Source organism: Convolutriloba macropyga, chromosome 7 (genome assembly GCF_964194025.1).
Source record: "Convolutriloba macropyga chromosome 7, txConMacr16.3, whole genome shotgun sequence".
In the NCBI taxonomy this organism is placed as follows: Eukaryota; Metazoa; Xenacoelomorpha; order Acoela; family Convolutidae; genus Convolutriloba; species Convolutriloba macropyga.
Genome location: NC_134474.1, coordinates 10,228,209 through 10,254,035, shown reverse-complemented (window position 1 = coordinate 10,254,035; position 25,827 = coordinate 10,228,209). Strand labels below are relative to the sequence as shown.

The window sequence follows — 25,827 nt, the reverse complement described above, 5'->3', positions numbered from 1 at the left end:
TTTTTGAAAAAAGTTCTTGAAGCTGTTAAAAAAATTTAATGATTCTATCAAAATTTGAAAAACATCCTGCCTTGAAAATTTTATTGGTTGCCAAAAACTTATCGGTGTCAGTTTTTAGCCATGTATATGAAAAATTTTGGCATCAAAACTTTTGACGCTGCAATTTTCCGGCAATTTTAATTTTGCAGAAACATGTTTTTTTAGACTTTTTTTCTTTAGACGAAATCTTTTTGTTTATCGGGTAGAAAGAACAGCCAATTACAAAATGCATTTGAAAGGCTAAACAAAAATTAATGAGTCGGAAGTTATTCTTGACAAATTTAAAAGATTTTTAACTTTTAACAAAGTTGTGCTTTTGGCTACACTTGAAATTCCCAATTTTTAAAATTGTTTTCTGCAGCTTTTATAATGATGATGAATTTCAAAATTTCAAAACTATAAAACATTAAATTGGAAATTAATACTATTTAGCAGAGTATTTTATTTTGCATAAGATTAGATGAATATTAATTGTTCCGACACTCTTGAGTGGGGAGGAACTATAAGCTCAAATGGGTTTTTTTTGTTCAGTCAATTTTGAGCGATCGACATATTCATCATACACAGTTGTGAGTAGTATCATTAAAAAAACCTCTCCAGCGTAGAATATGAAATTGAAAAGAGTTTTTTTTGAACTTCGTATTTTACAGGGAGTTATCGAGGTCTGAAGTTTTGTGAATAATAGACAAATTTCCGTTGTTTTTATTCACATTTCGAAAGTTTTTGAAAAATGTTCTTGAAGCTGTTGGAAAAATTTAATGATTCTATCAAAATTTGAAAAATATCCTGCCTTGAAAATTTTATTGGTTGCCAAAAATTTATCGGTGTCAGTTTTTGGCCATGTATATGAAAAATTTTGGCATCACAACTTTTGACGCTGCAATTTTCTGGCAATTTTAATTTTGCAGAAACATGTTTTTTTAGACTTTTCTTCTTTAGACGAAATCTTTTTGTTTATCGGGTAGAAAGAACAGCCAATTACAAAATGCATTTGAAAGGCCAAACAAAAATTAATGAGTCGGATGTTATTCTTGACAAATTTAAAAGATTTTTAACTTTTAACAAAGTTGTGCTTTTGGCTACACTTGAAATTCCCAATTTTTAAAATTGTTTTCTGCACCTTTTAAAATGATGTTGGAATTTCAAAATTTCAAAACTATAAAACATTAAATTGGAAATTAATACTATTTAGCAGAGTATTTTATTTTGCATAAGATTAGATTAATATTAATTGTTCCGACACTCTTGAGTGGGAAGGAACTATAAACTCAAATGGGTTTTTTTGTTCAGTCAATTTTGACCGATCGATATATTCATCATACAGAGTTGTGAGTGGTATCATTAAAAAAACCTCTCCAGCGTAGAATATGAAATTGAAAAGATTTTTTTTTGAATTTCGTATTTTACAGGGAGTTATTGAGGTCTGAAGTTTTGTGAATAATAGACAAATTTCCGTTGTTTTTATTCACATTTCGAAAGTTTTTGAAAAATTTTCTTGAAGCTGTTGGAAAAATTTAATGATTCTATCAAAATTTGAAAAATATCCTGCCTTGTAAATTTTTTTGATTGCCAAAAATTTATCGGTGTCAGTTTTTGGCCATCTATATGAAAAATTTTGGCACCAGAACTTTTGACGCTGCAATTTTCCAGCAATTTTAATTTTGCAGAAACATGTTTTTTAGACTTTTTTCTTTAGACGAAATCTTTCTATTTATCGGGTAGAAAGAACAGCCAATTACAAAATGCATTTGAAAGGGCAAACAAAAATTAATGAGTCGGAAGTTATTCTTGACAAATTTAAAAGATTTTTAACTTTTAACAAAGTTGTGCTTTTGGCTACACTTGAAATCCCCAATTTTTAAAATTGTTTTCTGCACCTTTTATAATGATGATGGAATTTCAAAATTTCAAAACTATAAAACATTAAATTGGAAATTAATACTATTTAGCAGAGTATTTTATTTTGCATAAGATTAGATGAATATTAATTGTTCCGACACTCTTGAGTGGGGAGGAACTATAAGCTCAAATGGGTTTTTTTGTTCAGTCAATTTTGAGCGATCGATATGTTCATCAAACAGAGTTGTGAGTGGTATCATTAAAAAAACCTCTCCAGCGTAGAATATGAAATTGAGAAGAGTTTTTTTTGAACTTCGTATTTTACAGGGAGTTATAGAGGTCTGGAGTTTTGTGAATAATTGACGAATTTCCGTTGTTTTTATTCACATTTTCCGGGAATTCTTCTAAAATTTCGTCAATTTTGAAAAAAAATTGTGAAATTGTTAAAAATAGTATTGTTTATTTTGTTTTTAAAGAGACACAAAAAGTATTGTTGACTATTTTGATTAAATTTTTTTTGGCTAAAATTTTGGCTAACTATTTCAAAATTCAGCCTTTTTCATCAAAAATTTTCCGAAATAAGCTTCTTTAGTCCATTTTGATTAAATTTGCCGGAAGTACACAACCCAAAAACAACAAACACAATCATTGTAAACAACGAAAGGGAGCTAGCCTAACTTCCAATTCCATTGAGAGTACTCCAGAATCAAAATTTTGCCGTTTTTCGCTAACTTTATTCTATGATTATCAAAAGGGAAGCATTTTTTAAAAACTTTTAATTGACAATTTATTTAGATCTAAAGCATTAGAAACAATTGAGTGTTCTAAGTGGACGAACACCAATATCGGGACTGGTTTTGATCGAATCTTGGACTGGTAGGATCGAAAAAATAATTCGACTTGTAATCGATCGGTCTTTTTCTGTTCAATGAAATCGAGTTTCTTATGATAGTAAAAGAACAGAACAATTCACATCACAGCTCACTGTTGATAGGTCCAAATGGCTTCCTAAACAGTCCCAATTTATTGTATCTTTTTTCTGTACTCAAGAGACTCTGGTCGTTTTGACTTTTAAAAGTGTTTTATTTTAATTAAACAGTGGCTTTTTGAAATTTGCCACTATTTTTCTCTTAAATCGGTCAACTTGTGGCTTAGTGTCAGCAGAGAAAGAATGCTTATTGTTCATCTTCCTCTGTTTATTTAATTTTTTTTTGCTGCATTATGCGTTAAGTTATTAATTTTTGGCTTTGATTCTACTAGACTTCACAATTTTTTTTGGTATTTAGGTATTGGCCAGTTTTTCACGTTCTTTCTTCTCGTTTTGTCACATCATCAAATTATTGGCAGTTCGCAATTAATTAATTATTTTATTGGCGCTCCAAATAAGACAAAATTGAGCATATAAAAGTCTTGAAAGGCATGGATTATGGTTTCAACGGCTTCGACATCCCTTTCGCGAAGAATTTAAATGATTTTTTTAAAAATTGTCTTTAACTGTCGTTTTTTCTTTGTCTTTGAAGTCACATGAAAATAGCTGGATAATGACTGTACTCATTGGCAGTTTATGAAGTATTAAATTGATTCAAGTTTCAATTGATTTTTTGAGGTCTCTACTTGTTGTTCTTTTTGTAACCAAAAAATCATTAATGACAGGTCTAAAGGCACACTTATAGAGGCGCATATGATCATAAACATAATGGATGTTTTCAAATGCCATTTAGTAGTTTGCCTTTGAATTAGATGTTTTTTATAAATATAAGCCGATTCTTTTTATCTTTGCTGTTTTTTTGTTCCTTTTGTCTATGTGATACCAAGTCTTGTTAATTACAGGTCTAATATGACATCATTGTTGTCGAGCGTAGGTGCAAGTGAACAAAAACTATTCTTTTTTTTCAAAAATTTGTTTTGAGTTTACTGGCTTCGACAGGAATTTTTCGCACAAAAAGTAAACTAATATTTAAGGTTCTTTTATTAGACTTAAAACATATTCTGAAAAATTACACGTCTCAAGCGTTTTTCTTGGAAAAATAGACGAACCTATTTCATTTTTACACTATGTAGCCAATGGCTTTCATGAAATTGAAAATAATTGTTTTCAAAAATTGTTTATTAATTTTGCCCTTTTTCTTTTTTTGTGTTATTAGTTACCTATTCTCACTAGTGAGAAAATTTGTCTTTAAGGCTTCGACAGCGTTTTCTTGCATGTTTCAATTGAATTTTTATTGTTGTCTCTGTTTGTTGTTCTTTGCAGGTCTTCAGGCCCTGCTATAGAAGCGTATGTGATCATAAACATATTGGATGTTTTCAATTGCCATCTATTGGTTTTCTTTACATTGAAATTAATTGTTTTTATAAAAAAGCATTTTTTTTAACCTTTGCTGTTTTTTTGTTATTTTTGGTCTAAAAGTTACCGAGCCTTTTTATAGAGTGATACCATATCTTTTCTAGTAAAGTACAAGTTATTTTGTTTAGTTTCAGTTTTATCCGACGCTATTTTGAGCTTCTGTAAGTTTTTTTTTAATGTACATAAAGTTTTGGATATAATTAATGTTTGTTGTTTTTGCTGATTGATTTTGTTGTTCGTCCTGACTTGCTTTCTTAATAATGGCTGATTTCATCAATGTAATGAGGCATTTTTGCTCCACTGAGTTATTTGCATTTGAGGCGATCTTTGTTCACTCACATTTTTTATTGAAAAAAATTTGAATTTTTGTGGTTTTCTATCTGTTCTTATTTTGTAGACATTTATGTTAAAAACGTGACTGAGCGGGGTCGAAACTTGATGTGGGAACGCACATTACCGAGCCTCCTTGTTGACAATAAAATCTAATCGTTCAACGTACATTTTGTTTGAGAGACGAAATCAATCCCGTGTGGAAGAGTTTAACAATGGTTGGTATAAAAACCGTACTGGTCTTACGAGCAAGAGCTGCTGGTTTGGATAATTTCTCTTTTTCAGATCCCATCTATCACTGTGCTTAGTTATCTAATATTTTATTTGGAGTGGAGCCAGACATCTTGAGAAAGTTGCCAATTTTTGAAGCTCGACTTTTGTGGCAAATTCTGTTTTGCAATTTTTAAAAGTTGCGGATATACCATACCAATCACGAAGTATGAAAACCGCATTTTTTTTGCCGTTTTGAACAATTTCGTTCCAACTTTCACACAATTGCATGCTATTTATTTACATTTTTTAAAAGTTTTTAATTGCTCTGGAACGAATTTTGAAGCAATTATTTTTATTTTTCGTCTTTTAATGCATTTTTTAGAAATATTTTGACATTTTTTGGTCATTTTTACGCTCCTGACTTCTGATTTTTAGGTGATGTAATTTTCTCTCAATCCTAATTTCGAGCAACTGAAATGAATTGGCGAAAATTTCATACTAAAAGTCAAATAGAAAATTGCACCGAAACTGTTGTAATGTTTTCAATTTAGATCTTAATGGTGGTATATAGTAGCCTCAATTGACTTCATTTGAAGCTCAATTGTGATTTCCTTGCCCCCACAGAAGCAGAATGCAATTGATTAGAGGTCCCTTGTGGATCGAGAGCAATTCTTCTGACGTCATTCAGCTGTTTTTCTCATTGGTTAAAAAAATATAATTTTTGCAAGTAGAGCCACGACCTAGTGCAGAATAGTATTATCAAAATAACTTAATGAACTAATTATGACGGAACAATTTTGTTGATCACTTGGCACAAGCTCAGAAATTTTATAATGACAAACGAGAATACTTGCTCAATAAAAACACTTTTTCTCAGTACAATGTCCCATAAAAATTTCTTATTGTTTCTACAGTTTTTCGATAAGCCCGAACCGAACGCCCATAAGTTCAGTTTATTATAACTTCTGGGACCTTTTCCGTTTGGGCAGCCCCCAGTACGTTATGCACCCCCGGTTATAGAGCACTTGCCGTTACATAGTAAATCATTGTTCAAAAACATAGCACGAGAGTCTGGGGGTGCAAATAAGCTGCACCCACTAAGATGGGGGTCACAAACGGAAAAGATCCAACTTCTGTAATAGCCACAAGGGTTTTACAACATTTTTTAGGTTTGCACTCCATTTTTGAGCATTTTAAATTTTTTCTTTGCTTCGACTTGAAACTAAACTTGAGCAACCTCGATAAGATCTTGATAGGGTTCTTGGAAAGACAATATCAAGATATTTAAAAACATGCATGATCTCTGCATTTATTTTTACAAATTCGGCATTTGCCCAAAGTCTTATAAAATTGCTTCAAAAGTTGTCTCTAATATTTAGCTTAACAAGACATTTTTAAGCTATCCCATGTTTAAACAAAGATCTTATATCTTGGCAAGATGTATACAAGTTTCGTTTCAATTGCTCGTATGCAAATGTTCTGTTTATGTATTTTTCAGTGGTGGGTATGTACTTGGACCTCGACTACGCTTTCAAAGTGTTCAACCTCTCAATTGGCCAGTTGGACAAAGAAGCCAACTCAAAAGAGGACGACAATAACATGTTCACCAAAATAGAGTCATGCACCCACAGTCCCGTAAGTAACCCAAAAGAACGATGACAAGGAAAGGTTGCAGCCTCTTGTTAGCCTGCTTGTTAAACAAATTGATAGGGGGTGCTGAGATGATTGCAGGATTCTTGCAACAAATAAATTTGTAATTATATCTAGTAAGAATCTTGTAGCATTTTTAGCATTTCGCTCATCGCTAGGAAACCAACCGGAAAGCACATAATCCTAATTCCAGATTAGCAGTCTCGACGAATGTGATCCAACAAACTTTTGAGGTGTTAATTAATAGCCGCCGTCAGCCTCTCAACGGCTTTTATTTAGGCACTTGTACTGAAGTGTGCTACACTCAGTAACACTATTTGATAATCTTAGTGCTATTTTGAGAATTTACGTTATAGTGCGTGAAGCACAAACTTGATTTGGACAAAGTCCATTTTGTCGTGTGAACAAATTACTAAGTAGTTTTGAAGAAGCTACTATTTTAAGATCACTAACTAAAACTGAGAATACTATGACGTGATATTATCACGCCACACAGATAACACCAAGTTAACCTTGGTAACACTGTCGACACTCGTTATCTCTATCCAATAGGATACTAGAGAACCACGTGTCTGCAAGTATAAAAGGAGCTTGCACGCTCAACCACCAACACTTTTTGGTCCCTGATAACTTCTGATTTAAAATCATACTCCCGTATTGCTCCCTTGCTCAATCTCAGCTTACTTGAGATATTTTTCTAACTTAGAATATTTTGTGACTTGTTCTTAACTAAGAACTCTCTAAGTCATAAAATATTAACTTAGCACAAATTTGGAAATCAGGTAAGTTCAGCTTAACTTCTCTAAGTTATAATTTAACATCTCTCAAACTCTATCTAAGTTACAAGTTAACTTAGAATAGTTCAATCTGTGCTATTTCAATCTTATAACTTTAATTATTCTATCCCTTAATGCTCGGTTCATATTTGATGCTGTTTAACATAACTTATTAATTCATATTTGCATTTAACTTTATTTAATATTTAACTATATACCAAGAGTAGAACTAGGGGTTGAACTCTCAAGTTATACATGTTGTCCCGCGATTAGCCCCGTCGTTTAAGTATCTAATGTACGGACCAGCAGTATAAATGGTGGTCCCAGAGAGGCTACTTCAATTTAACTTGTTCATTTAATATAGAGAGGCTACTTCAATTTAACTTGTTCATTTAATATAGAAAAGGCGTTCTCAATTTAACTTGTTCATTTAAACTATCAGAGAAGCCTGCTTAAATTTAACTTGTTCACTTATTGTAGAAAAGCCATTAAATTAACTTGTGTAAGTTAACTAGTCAAAGGGCTTCTCACTAAAATTCTTTTTTGATTTTGATTTAAACTATTCCTCTGTTCTTAATAGTTTTAATACAATAACTTCAGTCCTTTAAACAATGACCAGTACTGGTGGTAGTACTCCTCCACCTGCCGTTACTCCCCCACCTGAAACTCCCATAACACATCCAAATCTTTCACTTGTATCTTTTTCAGGCAATGATCCTAATCAGGATGCCACTTCTTTTTGGAACTCTGTAGAAAACAAAATACTCTTTTCACTAGGAACTAGGCCTACAGCACCCGGTGCACAGACTAGCTATGATAAAAGGCAACAATCCTTATTCGGCTCACTTTTAACTGATGCAGCACTAGAATGGTTTGAAAGTGAAGTCACAGATACTACAGATTGGAATACTTTAAAAGATGAATTTATAAAAAGATTTACAGACAGTAGAGACCAATTTAGATTTAGACTTGAGGTTGAGAACACATTCAGGCAAGAAGGAGAATTAATAAAGAATTATCTACATAGAATAAAGAGTGGAGTTGATAAAGGTTGGCCAGAAAAGATACCAAAAAGTATTGAAGGTGATGACAATATCAGGAAAGAGAAAGAAATCCAACAAAGACAACGAAGTCAGAAATACATAGATTTTGCTATAAGAGGACTAAGGCCACAAGGTTTAAAACGCAAAGCGCACGAGAAACTTATTGAGAATCCTTCAATAACTTGGACACAGCTTGTCGATCACTTAGTTGTAAAAGACTTAACATTTTCCGTAACAACAGAATCTAGTGGAGCTACAGGCATAGATAAACTTAAAACACTCGAGAGCAAAATTAACGATTTAACCAGTCTTTTCAAAAGCAACGAAGTGAATGCTATAGATACTCCTAGGCCTAGAGACCCAAACATAAAAGGCCGATCTAACAGTACTAGATTCTGTGATTATTGCAGAAGCAATGGTCATTCCATCTCTAGATGCACAAAGAAACAGATAGATGATAGTGTTAACAAATTGAGAAAGGAACTTGTTGAACCAAGAAGGCCAAATATAACATTCTCTAATGATTACAGAAAGAATAACCGAGGCAATACAAGATTCAATGGTCCTAGAAACCAAGGCTATCAACCAAGAGGTGGCTACTCAAACTATAATCCTAGGTTCAACAAGCCTAACTATCAACAACAAAATACATCTTTTAGCAGCTATGGCAATAGATTCACTCAACCATACGAACAAACCTTCCCTCAGCAAAACACCTATAGAAATAATGAACCAAATCTTGAACAACAATCACCATCACCACAACAACAGCAACAGCCACAACAAAGTGCTACCTTCTATACACCAAGTAGAAATAACAATCTACAACAAAGACAATCAAAACCCAACAATATTCAACATCAACCAAATCAAATAAGTTTCGTTGAAGGCGACGATGACTACGTAAATGCTATAACGGACTTCTTTCCTTTAAACTTTTGAAGTCTCCGAACGCTACTAAAGAAAGTAGTACTAAGTCAAGAATTTATCTCAACTTATATCACTTTGCCACCGGAGACATTAAAAATAATAGTGGTTTAGAAGTAGAATTCATGATTGATCCAGGATCAACTTGCACTATCATCAACCATCCTACATACCTTGCTTTAGTAAACCTTGGACAAAATTTGCATTTACAAAATACAAATTTTGATTCAAAAACATATACTGGTTCATCAATCAGAATGCTTGGCTACACAACTATTCAATCTAGCTTCGAAACTGACGGTCAATATACAGTCCCCCATAAAGTATTCGTTACTAAAGAGCAGAGACAGAACATAATAGGTATTGATTTTTGTCATTTGTTTTTAAAAGCACTTCACTTCGATATCCCCGCAGTAGAATTAAAAACTGAGAGAAATCTAATTTGCTACGGCTCACTCAACAATGAGAAAGATTACCCATACATAACTGAGATGACTGCTTTAAACATATCTCAACCAATCTTTCTACAACAGAAAAGTGCACAATTGCACAAACAAAAGCACCCCAGTCAAGCCTTATTTCCACCAGGAACATATTTCATGCCCCATATTAACGTTGCAAAAACTGACCTAGTCTTTGTGAACACACTTTGTCCACAATCTGAAGAATTCCTACCCATATTCATGGAGAATCAAAAGAATCACCCAATACAGATAAATAGAGGAATAATAGGTTATGCTATGTGTGATATAACCGACAAACCTATACAAAGATACAATATCAAAAACTGTGCCGAATTTACAAGTACAATACTAAACGAAAGTGAGGACTATAACAGTTGCTTCATACTGAACACAGTAGTAAATAATCTACAAGAAGGACAGCAAATTCAAACTAATTCTTGCATTAAATATGTAGATTTCCGTACCCAATCTATATTTGACTCTAATATGCCTATAGCGCACACGATATCCTCAGATGCAGAAATGAGAAAAGGTTTTGCTAACACAATCTCCAAAAGAATACCCTTATTAAAGGACTACTGTAAAAGTAGATACTGTGATATAGGTGACATAATAACTTTCAGAGCAGATAATAACTTAGTATATAATCTCATCACTAAGGCTAATCATTATGAAAAGCCAACAATTGATACAATCAAAACAACACTACTTGCTATGAGAGATCATGCACTAGGACTAAATTTACGCTGTATAGCGATGCCAAAAATAGCTTGTGGTTTAGACGGAATGGATTGGAGAGAGATATCTTCTCTAATTGAACAAACATTTAAGAATTCAGGAATAACTATCTATGTGTATACAAGCAAAGGTGATATTGATAAACTACAAAAAGTAGAAACCAATACACTAGAACAGGAAGAGGTGCTCGAAATTATTGAGAGTGAGTTAATAGAAAAATGCAAAGAAGATGAGATAGAACTAGCCACAGACTTCTCTACCGAAGCAAAAGAGTTATGTAGACCTAAAGTCAACGAACAGTTTCCTAAGTTTAGAGATAAACTACAAAGCAACCGAGTCATAAATAAGGCAGTTAGTGATTTTGTAATTAAGCAAAATAGAAATACCGTTCAAGACATAGAGTATCTAGAAAGGTTCTTAGATAATTTTGATTTCACGCAAAGTGATTTGACTGATGATGAATTGTTTGAGTTGCTAGAAATAATACTTCAAGATAATGATGTCTATTCACATCATAAGTATGATATTGGCAAAACTAAACATATATTCCATTTACCCCTAAAGAAAGACGCAACCTTTAAAAAGCAACGACCAAGCAAAATACCCATTCATCTCAGAGATAAATTGGAAAAACTAATGGACGAATTAATTCAAGCAGGGATAATCAGAGAACTCAATGAGAACGATGATATGAATAGTTGGTTTGTCAATCCCGTCATCATATTACCTAAGAAGGATTATGTAAAACTAGTCATTGATGCTAGATACCTAAACTCTATAACTGATACAAGTAATTCTAGTTGGCCACTCGAGCCACTAAACGTTCTAATGACAAGAATAACCGGAACTATATTTACAAGTAGTGATTTATCATCGGCTTATAATCAAGTACCACTAACTGAAGATACACAGAAGGTTACAAGTTTTATTGTAGGAGGCAGACAATACACCTATCAAGTAGGATTTTATGGTCTTAAGCCATTACCCAGTTTCTTTAGCAAACTAATGCGTTATGCATTTGGACCCCTTATAAAACGTAAACAAGCCATAACATATATAGACGATACTTTATTACAAGCTAAGGATAAACAAGAAATGTTCACAATAGTAAAAGAGTATCACTCTTTGCTTCGAAAAGCAAACCTTAAAGCAGCCCCCGATAAAACAATGTTTTTCTTACGAAAAGTGAGATTTCTAGGACATGTTATATCTAAGAACGGACTATCGCCTATTGCTTTGCGCATAGATGATATTAGAAACCTCAAAACGCCAGAATCGAAAACAGAAGTTTTAAGAGTTTTAGGAATGATGGGTTTCTATCATACCTATATTTTAAACTTTCACATAGATGCAAAACCTCTATATGACTTAACTAAAGACACAACATTATTCAAGTGGTTACCAGAACACGAAATGGTATTCACAGACCTTAAACAAAGATTCTGTCACGATATTTCTAACGCATTTCCTTCTAATGACTATCCCTTTCATATACATGCTGATTCATCTAATTTAGGAACAGGTTGTGTTCTTATACAAGATTTTCCTGATAGAAAACGTATGATTTCAGCAAACTCGAGAGTATTTGATAAGGCTGAGCAAAAGATGTCCCCTCAACATAGAGAACTATGCGGAATAATATCTGCATTACAAACATATGAATTTTATGTTATTGGATCCCCTTTTCCAATTTACCTATATTGTGATCACAGACCAATTCTATTTCTCTGGTCACGACGAGGACAAATGTCACATCGTTTCTTTAAGTATCAAGTTGTAATAACTAAGTTCCAAAACTTGCAAATTATATACACTGAAGGCAAAAACTTAGCGTTTCCTGACATTCTTAGCCGAAATGTTTCTTTAGCAGATGCTAAACTTTATCAACTAGAACACAAAGTGATACCTAAAGATATAAAGTTTCATATTAACGGAAAAGAAGTTAACTATTCTGTATTGCATCAAGACGATAAAGACGCAACCGCTAACGACTGTTATCCAATTATTGCTCAAGTCAAAGGCGAAAGAAAGAAACTTATTAATATAAATGATGAAGGTGACTTTAGCGTAGATGATGCACCAGACTACATAAATGAACACTGTAATGCTATACACAGTTTCTCTGATTGTTTTCGCTACGGCACGCAAATAAATCAAATAAAGAAATTAACTTCAGAACTAACTAGCGATTATGATAATCACTACTATTCCGAGATAGAAGAAATAGCTGAAATAAGTGATGACCGAGAAGGTTATGATGACCAAGATTGGTTAGATCTAGTAGAAGGAAATATTGAAATTTCACTCATTGAACAATTAGAATCTGCTAAAGCCGACTATATCAGACGGACAAAATTTAAGAAGCTTATTGAACCAGAAGCTTTTCAAAACATCTCAGAAAAGGATGTCCACACAGATACATTAGATTTAATAGCTAAAGTTACAGATTTTGCAAAAAACGCTAATCTTGACACTGATAATATTCTTGAAGAACAAGTAAACGACTCCGTGATAGATAAAGTTAGAGATTGGCTAAAAGTAGGCAAAGCTCCAGAAAAGGACTACATTATTAAACAATCTAAAGCACTACAAACCTATAGAAATAATTTCAACTTGTTGTTTTTAGAAAGTCAATATGATTTACTCTGTTATTCCGAACCTTGTGAAGACGGCTCTTTTGACGTTAGGATATGTGCACCACTTTCACTATTTATAAAGATATTCGAAGTCGCACATACGCATGAACTTAGTGGTCATAGAGCAGAAAGCACAACGTACAATAGAGTTAAGCGATATTTCTATTGGCCCGGTATGTTTAAATGGATTGAAATGTTAATGCTAGATTGCTTAAGTTGCCAAACTAATAAGTCAGCACGCAAAGACTTGAACGAAGCACTCTTAGAACCATGGGGACAATTAGAAGCTATACCCCTACATACACTTCATATTGATCATAAAGGTCCACTACGACCACTTAGCAAAGGAAATAGATTTTGTCTTGTAATAGTAGACGCTTTCTCTAGATTTATACAAGTATATCCTAGCAAGAATGCTGAAGCTCTCGAAACAGTAAATCAACTAGAGAAATTTATAACTAGATTTGGTATACCGCAACAAATAGTACATGATAACGGCAATGCTTTTATTAGTAATGATTTCGTTCACTACACAAACGAAATGGGAATTACACTATGCCCCCGAATTGCATATTCACCGTGGACTAACGGCAAAGTAGAAGTACAAAATAAACATTTGACTAATTACCTAAGACATTTTATTAGTAAAAGTGGATCTAATTGGTCCGAGTACACTAGTAAATTTGCATTTTCACACAATACTGCAGTAAACTACAGTACGGGATATACCCCTTATGAAATACTATTCGGAACGAAACCGCAAATACCCTTATCACTAAAGTAAGGACTACTACGAGATAATCAAAAGAAATGCACATCAGAGTATTGTAATAATCTACCGCCACACTCACATAGTGAAGAAACTTGTAATAACAAAAAAATAGAGAAATTGTTACAAAACAGATTATCTAACGAAATGTTAAAGCGAGAGAATACATTTAAAACAATATGCTCAAATACCTACACTAAATGTAGACAAACTACGAATAAAGCGCACAAGTATAGAAATAGATTCAAACTCGGAAAGCCTATACCTGAAGGTAGAAAAGTACTACTTGAAAATCACTCTAAAGGACTACTAAAGTCTAAAAAGCTACAAGAGCTACGCTCAGGCCCTTACACTGTGCAGCAAATGATAACAAATACTACATATGAAATACAACAAGATAAAACAAATGAGAAGAAAACCGTGCATAGAAATCATATAGTACCTTATTACCCGAAAGAAGAAAAAATACAAGAGTTAGTTGAGAACTATGTAGTCCCAGACGATACGGATGATTATTATACTCAATATAATAAGCAAAATATATCCAAATCTAATGCTTATAGAGGCGCACAACATATTGCTATTTCACAGTGGCCCTTAGTAGAAACACAATATACTGTTAATCCTAGTACTACACTACAGCCAACATTTAACGTTGAGGCTACTCCAACAAAAGATTCAGGCTTGGAATCGCTACAAATACGAGCAGATAATACTACGCATATACAAGGCACAAGCTCTTCTAATTTTCTACCCCCACGCATTTCAACCCCCTACCCTATGCAAAATATGTATTCACCTAATAGCCCACAGCAAGAAAATTTTTCTACACCACCTGATAATACTAGTAAATTTAAAGCTACACGCAAATTATTCCCCCAAGCAACGCATAATAGCCCCACATCATCACCTCATAATTCTACACCTACAGCATCACCTAATATATCTAATTTACCTGACGCAAATGAAGTATTAAGCAGACCTCAACGTAATAGAAAAGCACCTACATTCTTTGGTGAACCTATTCCTTCTGACTTGCTACATAAACTCAAAAAGAAATAGAGACACAAAATCTCTTTTCAAATAATAACTTTTATATTAAAAGCGTTTTTACGCACAAAACCAAATAAAAATTAGATAACAGCATAAATACGAAAAAGAAAAGCTCTTTATATAACACACAAGCAGTTAGTAGTTATTCGATTACCAGAAATTTTTGTACAAGGCCGTTCATTACTGAATGTTTTAGACTCCCAGGCTTGAAGAGAAGGAATTCTTGATAATTCCAGGCCTTTAACATCTTATATGCATCCTGCAAAACTGGACCTACTTCTGGATCCCACCACGCCTGTTGTAACGCCCATAGGTGGTTTTCTAAATTTTCGTGAGCCTCATATTCCCATTCTACCTTGTGGCCCACGTTAAACTCCTTGAAGTACTAAACACAAAACTGTACCCTATACCAAACTTTATTTTAAAACTTTTTTACTCCTTCCCCTTTTCCTCATATGCAAGCTTCATATTCTATCATTTGGTCTCAATACACAATTTTTCTCCAACAGCCAGGCTGAAGGCCTCTAGATTACACAAATTTAAATCTAGAAGTCAATAAACAGTACTCACATTCCTCCCTAAGAAGAACTCAATCACATCCACTGTCCTGCTAGAGACAGTGCGAGTTTCTCGCTTGTCCCAAGGATTGAGCATGGTACTGGCCCGACAGATTCCCAATACCTCTTCATGCCCCAAAATGATGTTAAGGTGCTTGTATAAAGTTGATAAGTAAAACAGAAAATCAGAAGCTTCCAAACCCCCGATATTTTCATTAATATAGTTTTTATAAAGGTACTGACGCACCTTTAGCCTGAAATCAGAAACAGGAACTAGAACTATGCCCTGTTGTTCAAGAAGATATTCAGCCTCACATAACAAGTTTGAAGCTCCTCACCCGGCTCCAAGAAATTCATATCCCAGAAAGACATAATGAAGATTTTAAAGTTTAAGATTAAATCGAGAACAGAAAGATTAAAATAATGAAAAGAAATAAGAAATGAACAGAAAAGGAAATAAAGAAGATACAAATTAAAGAAGGAACAAAAATTGAAGTTAACAGGCAAAGAAAGAAATAAAGTTTTGGAAAATAATAGTCAAGAGAGATCAACTGTATAATAGAAACGTTTAAGGCAAAAAGCAAATAGCCCACTCAACGCAAATTCTACATAAAGTACGCAATTAATCACCATTGCAAGCTGTTACACACACATAACTTCTATACATGTTCAATACTCATATACTTTCAATATCCACGCATACCTCTTATTGCAAACTAACGCTGAAAACACATGTTGCCCAAAGCAAAACTATGTACAAGTCAGTCCCCATGAGCAACCACCTTATCTAAATTAAATACATTAAATACAAAAATTTGTCCCATGCAAACTAATTAGCCGCGCTAAATCACATTTTAGTCAGGAGATGCATATTTAAGCAACCCACATAGTCAATAAATAGAGCTATTTTTACTAGCTTAAGGACCCAAGGAATGTTTAAAATAAACATTAGATCACTTAAGAACAAATAACTAACCGCAATTTTAAATTTCGCACGTAAGAATTATGTCGCCTAAGTGCAAACCTTACACATTTGTCAGGAAGAGCTATAACTTGATGAATTTATCCGCTCAACAACTCAGACCACATAGTTGCACAAACGCATGCTTGCTTTAATAGTTCACAAAAATTTACAACACACAAATTAGAAATACCGTAGTATAAATCCCAAAAAAGTTTAAGTTATTGAATTTATTTCTGTTCGCTCTTTTTATTAGCAATTACGATTCTGTTCAAACTTTAACGTTTCGAAAGTAAAAATCTGTGATTAGTAGATTTACCCTGAAATACCAACTGACTTTTGAAAAGAAAGAGAGTTAGCAAAAGTTTTAAAGGAAAAATGAAACTTTTCTATATCGTTACCTTACAATCTTTAAAGTGTTCCCCTTTAGAGGTTTTACGCGATAGACAAGTGAAGGCTCCTTATAGAACATACAAAGTATTAGTAGTTAATGTGTTCAGAGTAGAATTTTCATTTTCGTCCCAAAGGTTGTCACAATTTCATATCAAGGACATGAAATTGGTGAAATTATAATTTTTGCGTAGAAAAACCCAGATAAAATGAGTTAAACTGAAAACAAATTGTTTTTCGCTGTCTCATACACGTAATAGATGCCCATACAATGTTCAGTTAAGCGATTAGTAAATCTGAAGCTTTAGCTTTAGAACAACAACAATTTTTATTTTTCTCCCATGTATTAAGATTTGGTATAGAATAAAAAAGGTAGCCCTAGAAAGTCTCAATTGTTTTTGACGCCTATTTTTGGTTCAAATAACGTGTCTATACAACAGCTATTGCACTGCCAAGTTTGCTCAATTTTGAAAATCGTGTCAGAAAGTACTGACCACATCGAATTTTCTCCCATGTATTAAGATTGGGTATAGAATAAAAAAGGTAGCCCTAGAAAGTCTCAATTGTTTTTCCCGCTTATTTTTGGTTCAAATAACGTGTCGGCACAGCAGCTATTGCACTGCCAAGTTTGCTCAAATTTGAAGCTCTTTTCATAAAGTAATGACCAAATCAAATTTTCCCCCATGTATTAAGATTGGCTATAGACAAAAAAAGGTAGCCCCAAGAAATTAGCAAACTTTTTGTTAATTATTTCTATATCACACGACGTTCTGATGCACAAACTACCTTCAGCCCAAAAATCGTCAACCTTGCTATCTTAGTTATGAATAAATTCAATTTTCACGATTCGCCCATGTATTAAGATTGGTTATAGGCTAAACACCTAACTTCATGAAATAAAGGACAATATAAGATATATTCAAATTAATATTATGCCACATTGTGACTTAGCTAATATTGACAGACAACACTTGATACACTGTTTGTTTTCGTTTTACAGGAATGGTCAAAAACACACATAATTTGTACCCAAAAATCTGCTAATAAACGCAATTCTGTGCTAAAAGTAGAGAACTTAGCGCAACATTTCAATCATATCACAGTTTAACACCATGCTATATGGTACTAGTCACGGCTAGTAATTGGCCAATCAGAAATGAGCACACATATTTTGGTAACTTAACCCTGAAAACCACTATTTAAGAGCCTTACCCAAATTCAAAATCACTTTTCTCAGTCACCTTCTGAAATCAATCACTTCTTTCACAATTCAGCTCTACCTTGAGCATCTCTCTCTCTCTCTCTCTCTCTCTCTCTCTCTCTCTCTCTCTCCCCCTTTCTTTCTCTCTGTCCCAAATTCTATCTTTCACATTTTGCCTCTTTCATCTAATAAACTTAGAAAACTTAGCAAAGTTTTCAAGCATTTCAATTTGTGAACACCAAATATTTGCAACAACACATAATATTTGCAACAACACATCTCCACAACACATATACCAGGTATCTCAGTTCAATATTGATTCTCAATTCAATTCTCAGTCACTGAATATAGCAGGAGTTCATAACTCTTTAGAGACTGACAATTCAGAAAGTTTCTAAATCCCGACAAACACTACCTACACTAAACACTTTCATCACCAGCTAAACACACCACAATACACCGACACCGTAAAGACAATCAATCCTAATATATGACCGAAGTCTCATTCGACCAAAGCGGTTTTCTTATTTCTCTTTCTATCAACCCTGATACACTTGTGAAAGTTTCCATTAAGGCAAATCAAAAGCTGAAATTTAATAGTGAATTTAACACCTTAACCAGTTGTCAAATTTCTAACGAAGTAAGAACTGTAGTATTCTTTGCTACTAACTCTGACGAAGACCCTATTGCTGTCTTCTGGGGAAAATACATTCCTCAACAACTTAACAGTCTATTACTTCAAATTCATTCTTCAAGCCTAGTTGACTTAGACATTTTAAATGTCCCTTGTTTGGTTTTAGAACCACCAACTGATCAATGAATATTCCGCTAAACGATTATTGGGTTATAGCTTCAAGAACAACTTTCTCAACTTCCTACAGTCCTTATAACATCCCCCAAAAAATTCTGAAATATAATAACAAGTCAGCAAAAATTGATCGATCATATATTTCATATAAAGAAAACATTGTTATTTTCTTCGTTAAAGACCAGTTTGTAAACTTAGAAATAATTGTTAGTTGGACGCCTAACAAACCAGAACATATTGAATGCTTTCATTTCCAATTGAACAACAGAGACGAAATAGACCTTGATATCATCGAAGCTCCCTTTACTGTAGACCCTTAATCTATGTTACCACCTTCCCCTGAAACACAAGTTCTTACTGCCCTTGCATTCGACCCACTATCGTATATTAGAATATTCCTCCTACAGAAAATATTGAAATTCGGAAATAAAACTGTAACACTTGACAAGTGTTTTGTTTCTAATCAACAGAGAACAGTTGCATTCTTCGTAACATCAGAGAATAACGCGAAGTTTGTCATATTTTGGGCACCCTATAATCCCGCTCACGTTCACGAGCTAAAATATCAGATTGCTTTCACGGATAATATTAACTTGAATCTGTTAGACTCACCTTATACTGTCTTCGTTTATTAAATGGAAGACGGCGAAATCAAGAAATCACCAGCAATAGACGAAGTAATAAACGTAAGTTACAAAATGCTTATTTTCATATTACTTTGCTTAACTCTGTTCCTACCTGTAACAACTGATATTGAATCTGAAATTGCTCAGCATATTGCAGAATTAAAACTCCTAGTTGAATATAACGATTCTCATCCACACTTCATAGAATGTGTCGTAAGTAGAGATAATTGTCTACCTGAAGAAATTCCGTACCTTAGATTTCTAGACCCTCCTGAAAAGCTATTAATTTGGTCAAAACGTAACGTCCATATGCCACTATCACTGATTAAAGACCAGTTCTTTAAAGAGAAACTTACTGATAAGAAAGCGCTTCTTTCAAAAGTAGAATATTTTATTACCTACATAGGAAACCAAATTCGTTCTGTTCAGTTTCTTAAACTTATTGCCATAATACCTCTTGCACTTCTCTGCGTTATAACTGCTTGCTATACAAAATATTTGATCTTTATTATATTTCTTGCATTATTACTCTTAACGTCTTTCACTGACGCCAGACCAATTGAAAAGATGAGTATTTATGAAAACACAGCTCCTAACCTTCATATTAACCACTTTGATTGCTCAAAAATGATTTCAAACCAGATGTATTCTCTCAACAAAGTAGCACCTTGCGAAATTCGCCCTGATAAAATTAGCACTAATCAAGCACGAGTCACTCTCTACCAAAGAAATTATAAAGTTAAACTAGAAGCAACTATGTGTAAAGCAACCCAACAGCAATTACGTTGGTCTTGCGATTCTTTTGACTCTAGCGGCATAGATGCCAGACATAATACTATTACTACTTCAGTTAAGCTTGATGCTCAGAAATGCAAACTTGCAAAGGAAAGAAAAAAGATAAAGCTTTCCCCTTCTTCTAATTCAGTAGAATTCGATTTTGACAAATCTTTGTTCTCAAACTTCAGGCGATGTTGGAACTGGAAACAATGAATGTAACTCCCGAGGTTGGATTACACATTACACTTATGAAACATATATGCAAAATGTTAGCCTGAATGTAAACCTTAGAGATGGCACAGTAAATAACTGGCAAAATATACCTCTACCTTGTCCTTTATCAGCCGGAGGCTGCGATTCTACATCTACTGATCCATTTGCATACACTTGGGATGAACCCAATAATTGTCTTTTCACTATAATTCGTACTTTTGACGCTCAAATGATTAAAGCTAATGACAAATACTACATAGTAAAGGATCCTAAATGTACTTCAGCTCAGTCAGATTTCGACTTACAAAGCTTTATGTTCCAAGTTTACAATAAACCACAGTCTTTATGTAGTCATCCACGAATAGTATATCCTACGCCATATGATTCTCTATACATTAGTGTTCGTGCCGGATTTGATATGAACACTGGCGAACCCATTCACAAATTTAAACCCTATACTGGTGCTATAACTATGAAAAATAAATTCTATTCCAGTGACAATAAAACAGTTGATACAACATATTCTCAAGTTTATGAAAATATTGATTTCGAAGCACATCTTGGAACAAAAATTGACTATCTGCACTTTAATAATCTTCGGCAACTTCAAACTTCTACTCTAGAGCTATTAAGAAATGACTGTGAATTAGAGCGCTCAACTATTCTTAACACTTTAATGATTTCTCATGAAAATCCGCGTTTAGCTGGATATACCTTAACAAGAAACAGATCTATGTTTCTCAAAACAAATGGCAATGTTGCCTGGCTATATAATTGTCCTGAATTTCATTCACCCTTACAGATTCTTAATAAGTGCTATAATCGAATACCAATTCTTTATGAAGATGAAATTCATTTCGTTGATCCGATTTCTAGGCAAACTTTCACTGAAGCCGAAGAACAATTGTGCTCTGATAAACATTCCAACTTATTTCAACTAGATGTTGACGATGATAATTCATGGGTTGAACTAACCCCACAAATCACAAAAGTAAGAGGACCTGCACTCTTCAAACCACATATAGTTATTCAACAAATTGCGAATGTTATTACTGCAAGTATTTATGCTTCTATCTACACATATAAAGAAATGATGTCATTCTGGAATTCAATAACTTTCAACTCCAATATGAAAGGAGTTCTCAAACACTTTACTAAGTCATTAATAGATAGCAGAGAATCATTTTCAAATATTTCAGGCACGAATTATTATAACTCTAGAACTATTTATCTAGATTCATTCATTTCACCGGACTTCTTTAATAATCAGTTTGTTGAAACCTTTGGTAAAATACAATATATAATTGAGCGATGCGGAATATTCTTTGCCGCTTTCTTATTCATTAAGCTACTCATCGACATAGTCTTATGCTTAATTCGAGCAATGCAAATTAACAAAATTACAGATGCATCTATTCACTTTGGTAAGGCACTCTTTGCTGCCACATTTGACTTAATGTCAGTTCCAATTTTGACTTCTATCTACCAAGCAACTAATTCTGATAATAATAACACTGATGAAAATAGAGAACGGACAATGCAAGTTCCAAAAACCGAAAATATTAATATTAGAGAACGAGTTATTCAAACTCCACCTTATGCAGAGAATATAGGCTTACAAGCTTTAAGATTTGAGAATAAAAGTGGTTACCCAAACCTACATGATGAGAATAATAAAGACGAAAATAGAAACGATCACAACGTTCCTACGTCTCCAGTATAGGATTAATTCCTCTATTACTTTAATATCATCAAACTATATGATGATAATACAGACTGACTTCAAAATTACTACTGATTTACTTTGAAAGAGAATACAAAAAAATAAGAAAAAGAGAATACTTGCAAAATAACTTCAAAAAATATACTCTTAGAATAGAATAAGAGTAGAGAATACTTGATATTTCAGGAACTTTCTTCAATCCCTAACGAACTGATACCAGTCTTTCAGAAGGAACCTTCAAGTGGTTGGCCCGAATACAATACACAATCAACTTCTAAACCCCAATCTGGAGTTAAACAACTTGACAGACTAGTACAACCCACAACTCACGTTACCCCATCTACAACTTTTCTCTCAGCTATCAAGATTTCAGCAGTACAAACTCAAGCAACTAGTGCAAATTCATCAACAACAGTTACATCATTATCTACATCATCCAAAAAGAGAACTAAAACTGCAGATACAATTGCAAAGAAACAACCACGTAAACAATTCATTAGAGAGACATTCAGCCCAGCGACACCGCTAGAAGTAAATATACCCAAGACAAACAGTACGGCACCCAACCTCTTAGCAAACACTACAACTACTCAATTGTCACGACCAAACTTTCTTAATCTTCATCATTACACAACTACTCCCCTGCAAGACCGCCTACAAAAACAACATCAAGCTGAGATACAAGCTAAAACCCCCGGTTTTAATGGACACCCGAACTACGATACAAATTTAATCTACCAGTTGCAACCCAACATCAATAGATTCAATCTCATTGGTTATTTGTCGAACAAAAACTCTTATTTACTAACTAATCACAACCTTCAAGGACAAACAATACAAGTCCCGTTTGATAATATTACAGCAAACCTCAATCCTCAGCTTGATACCTTTACTTATCAGGTACAGCAAAACTTTCTGACAGAAAGACAACGCTCTCAACAGCTCGAACAACGGATTACTGAGCTCCAACTGGAGATCGCAAATCTGAAGCATCAACTCCACATCTTCCGCTCATCACGTTGAGCACTCACGGAATGGAATAGATAAATTTGTGGTTGTTGATGTTCAGTACTTCCTTCATTACTTCTTCTTCTTTCTCCCGCGGTGAGGAAAATTATTCGTTAGTTTAAACGCCTAATTATTAGTCATTTCGATTACCTTACTCTCTTTGATTCCATTACTCACATCAAGTAAAGTAATCCGCATTGAAACTATCTTCAATGATTACACTTAGCGCAATTTATGGTGAACAATGAGTCCATTCCTATCTTCAGATTGCAGATTTGATTTGTTCTCGCTTCTCTAATAAAATCTTTTCTTTATCTTTACGATTTATCTTGCTTACGACATCATTCGATTGTTCCTTTGAATTCCATAATTTAATTAATGTCTTACAACCTTTCAGTAGACGTTAAATATTTCAAAACATATTGTGATCTCGCTGAATTTATTCAATCGCAAGTTATTAAAACTTCGAAAACATTCTTAGTTGGAAATAAATTCTATACACCATTGTCAGTTCATTGGACATTTGAGTTACAAGAGATTTTCTTATTCTTACAAGATAACAATTCTAATGAAATTGTAGTTTATTTTCATCAAGTTCCTGAGTACGATTCATTTGAAATTCTAAAACTTATTCATACAGAAGAAATTCTTAACATCAATAATCTAAACTTTCGACCTCTCACTTATTTCAATTAATATGTTAATCTTCAATACTTTGGTGATCACGGATATAGAAATGTTACAACCTTTCGTTAACAGGTATGCATTCATCGCCATCCGCCATTTATAGTCTAAGTACTATTTGGATCTTCCTGTCAATTCCTTTCAAAGATTAAATGGTCTTCCATTCTCCCCATTGACACAAAAATTGAATTACTATATAATTCACAATGAACACATATTTTGAAGGAGGTGTTGATATCGAATGGTTTAAAGATTATTGTCAACTCTCTGATCATGTTGAATCCGCTTGGGTTATTTTTTCTAAACAGATTATTTTTAACGATAAAGTTTTCAGAATCTCCGAATTATATTATTCTGAATTTCAATGCGAAGTCATTTTATTTCTTGAAGACTTTGAACAAAAAGAAATTGTTATTTACTTTGAATCAATGACGAAAAGCAAGAATAATTATTTCATGAAGCTAATTCATAATGATCAACCAAGTCTAAATATTAATTCCTTAAACTATAGCTACAAGGCTTACTTCAATTGATTTATTCTTCAACAATACTCAAATAAAGATGAATTACGAAACGGAATTCTTTATTTGGGGAGTCATTGCGGCAACTATAGCCTTTATGGTGTTGTGCGCAGTAATTTTAATTTCCCTATTCATTTACCTCGCTTGTCATTATAGACCATTAACTTAACCAGTATATTCTTCAAATTATATTATTCTATTATTCAACGTCAGATGTACTAGCAGCACAATTTTATAGAAAAACTTCAAAAGGTCTATTATAACGACCAGCCAAAAAAATTGGATCTATTATTTTGTACAGCCCTGTATCTTAGGACATCGTCAACCCTTCTTCAAGAGAGAATTCAAAAACAAGAAGCTACGATGAACTTTAGAACTTTAACCAAGTAATCTACCTCACAAACTTTAAATGCTTAATTATTATAAAATTAAGCTGAATAATTTATTCGATTATGTAAAATTTGATGTTTTGATTTAATACCTATGGACCGCGATGGGATGTACTGAAGTGTGCTACACTCAGTAACACTATTTGATAATCTTAGTGCTATTTTGAGAATTTACGTTATAGTGCGTGAAGCACAAACTTGATTTGGACAAAGTCCATTTTGTCGTGTGAACAAATTACTAAGTAGTTTTGAATAAGCTACTATTTTAAGATCACTAACTAAAACTGAGAATACTATGACGTGATATTATCACGCCACACAGATAACACCAAGTTAACCTTGGTAACACTGTCGACACTCGTTATCTCTATCCAATAGGATACTAGAGAACCACGTGTCCGCAAGTATAAAAGGAGCTTGCACGCTCAACCACCAACACTTTTTGGTCCCTGATAACTTCTGATTTAAAATCATACTCCCGTATTGCTCCCTTGCTCAATCTCAGCTTACTTGAGATATTTTTCTAACTTAGAATATCTTGTGACTTGTTCTTAACTAAGAACTCTCTAAGTCATAAAATATTAACTTAGCACAAATTTGGAAATCAGGTAAGTTCAGCTTAACTTCTCTAAGTTATAATTTAACATCTCTCAAACTCTATCTAAGTTACAAGTTAACTTAGAATAGTTCAATCTGTGCTATTTCAATCTTATAACTTTAATTATTCTATCCCTTAATGCTCGGTTCATATTTGATGCTGTTTAACATAACTTATTAATTCATATTTGCATTTAACTTTATTTAATATTTAACTATATACCATGAGTAGAACTAGGGGTTGAACTCTCAAGTTATACATGTGGTCCCGCGATTAACCCCGTCGTTTAAGTATCTAATGTACGGACCAGCAGTATACACTCTCGTTTTTACAATACAAAGAATTTGAATTGTGTAGGGTCTCTTCACACATTTTTATGATCTTTTAAGTCAAATTGGAGTAGTGATTTTGGCCTCGACGAAACAGGAAGTGGAGCGAAAAAGCGGGTGGTTTTGCGACGTGAAATTTCTTCGCTCTAATTTTAAGTAGAGTGAGAAAACGGTGTTTGAACAAAAATTCGCTTTCTCGCTAGTGTTTTTTTTGTTCACAC

At 33.5% G+C, this 25,827-nt stretch overlaps 1 protein-coding gene across 1 annotated transcript in view; it reads left to right on the top strand.

The window, feature by feature from the left end:
* The window catches only part of LOC142342594 (voltage-dependent calcium channel subunit alpha-2/delta-4-like), a 433,960-nt gene that overhangs the window by 50,463 nt on the left and 357,670 nt on the right, over positions 1–25,827 (top strand). Inside the window, exon 18 of the mRNA XM_075393975.1 lies at positions 6,264–6,400. Coding sequence (XP_075250090.1) covers positions 6,264–6,400 — 137 coding nt within the window. The remainder of the gene's footprint in view (positions 1–6,263; positions 6,401–25,827) is intronic.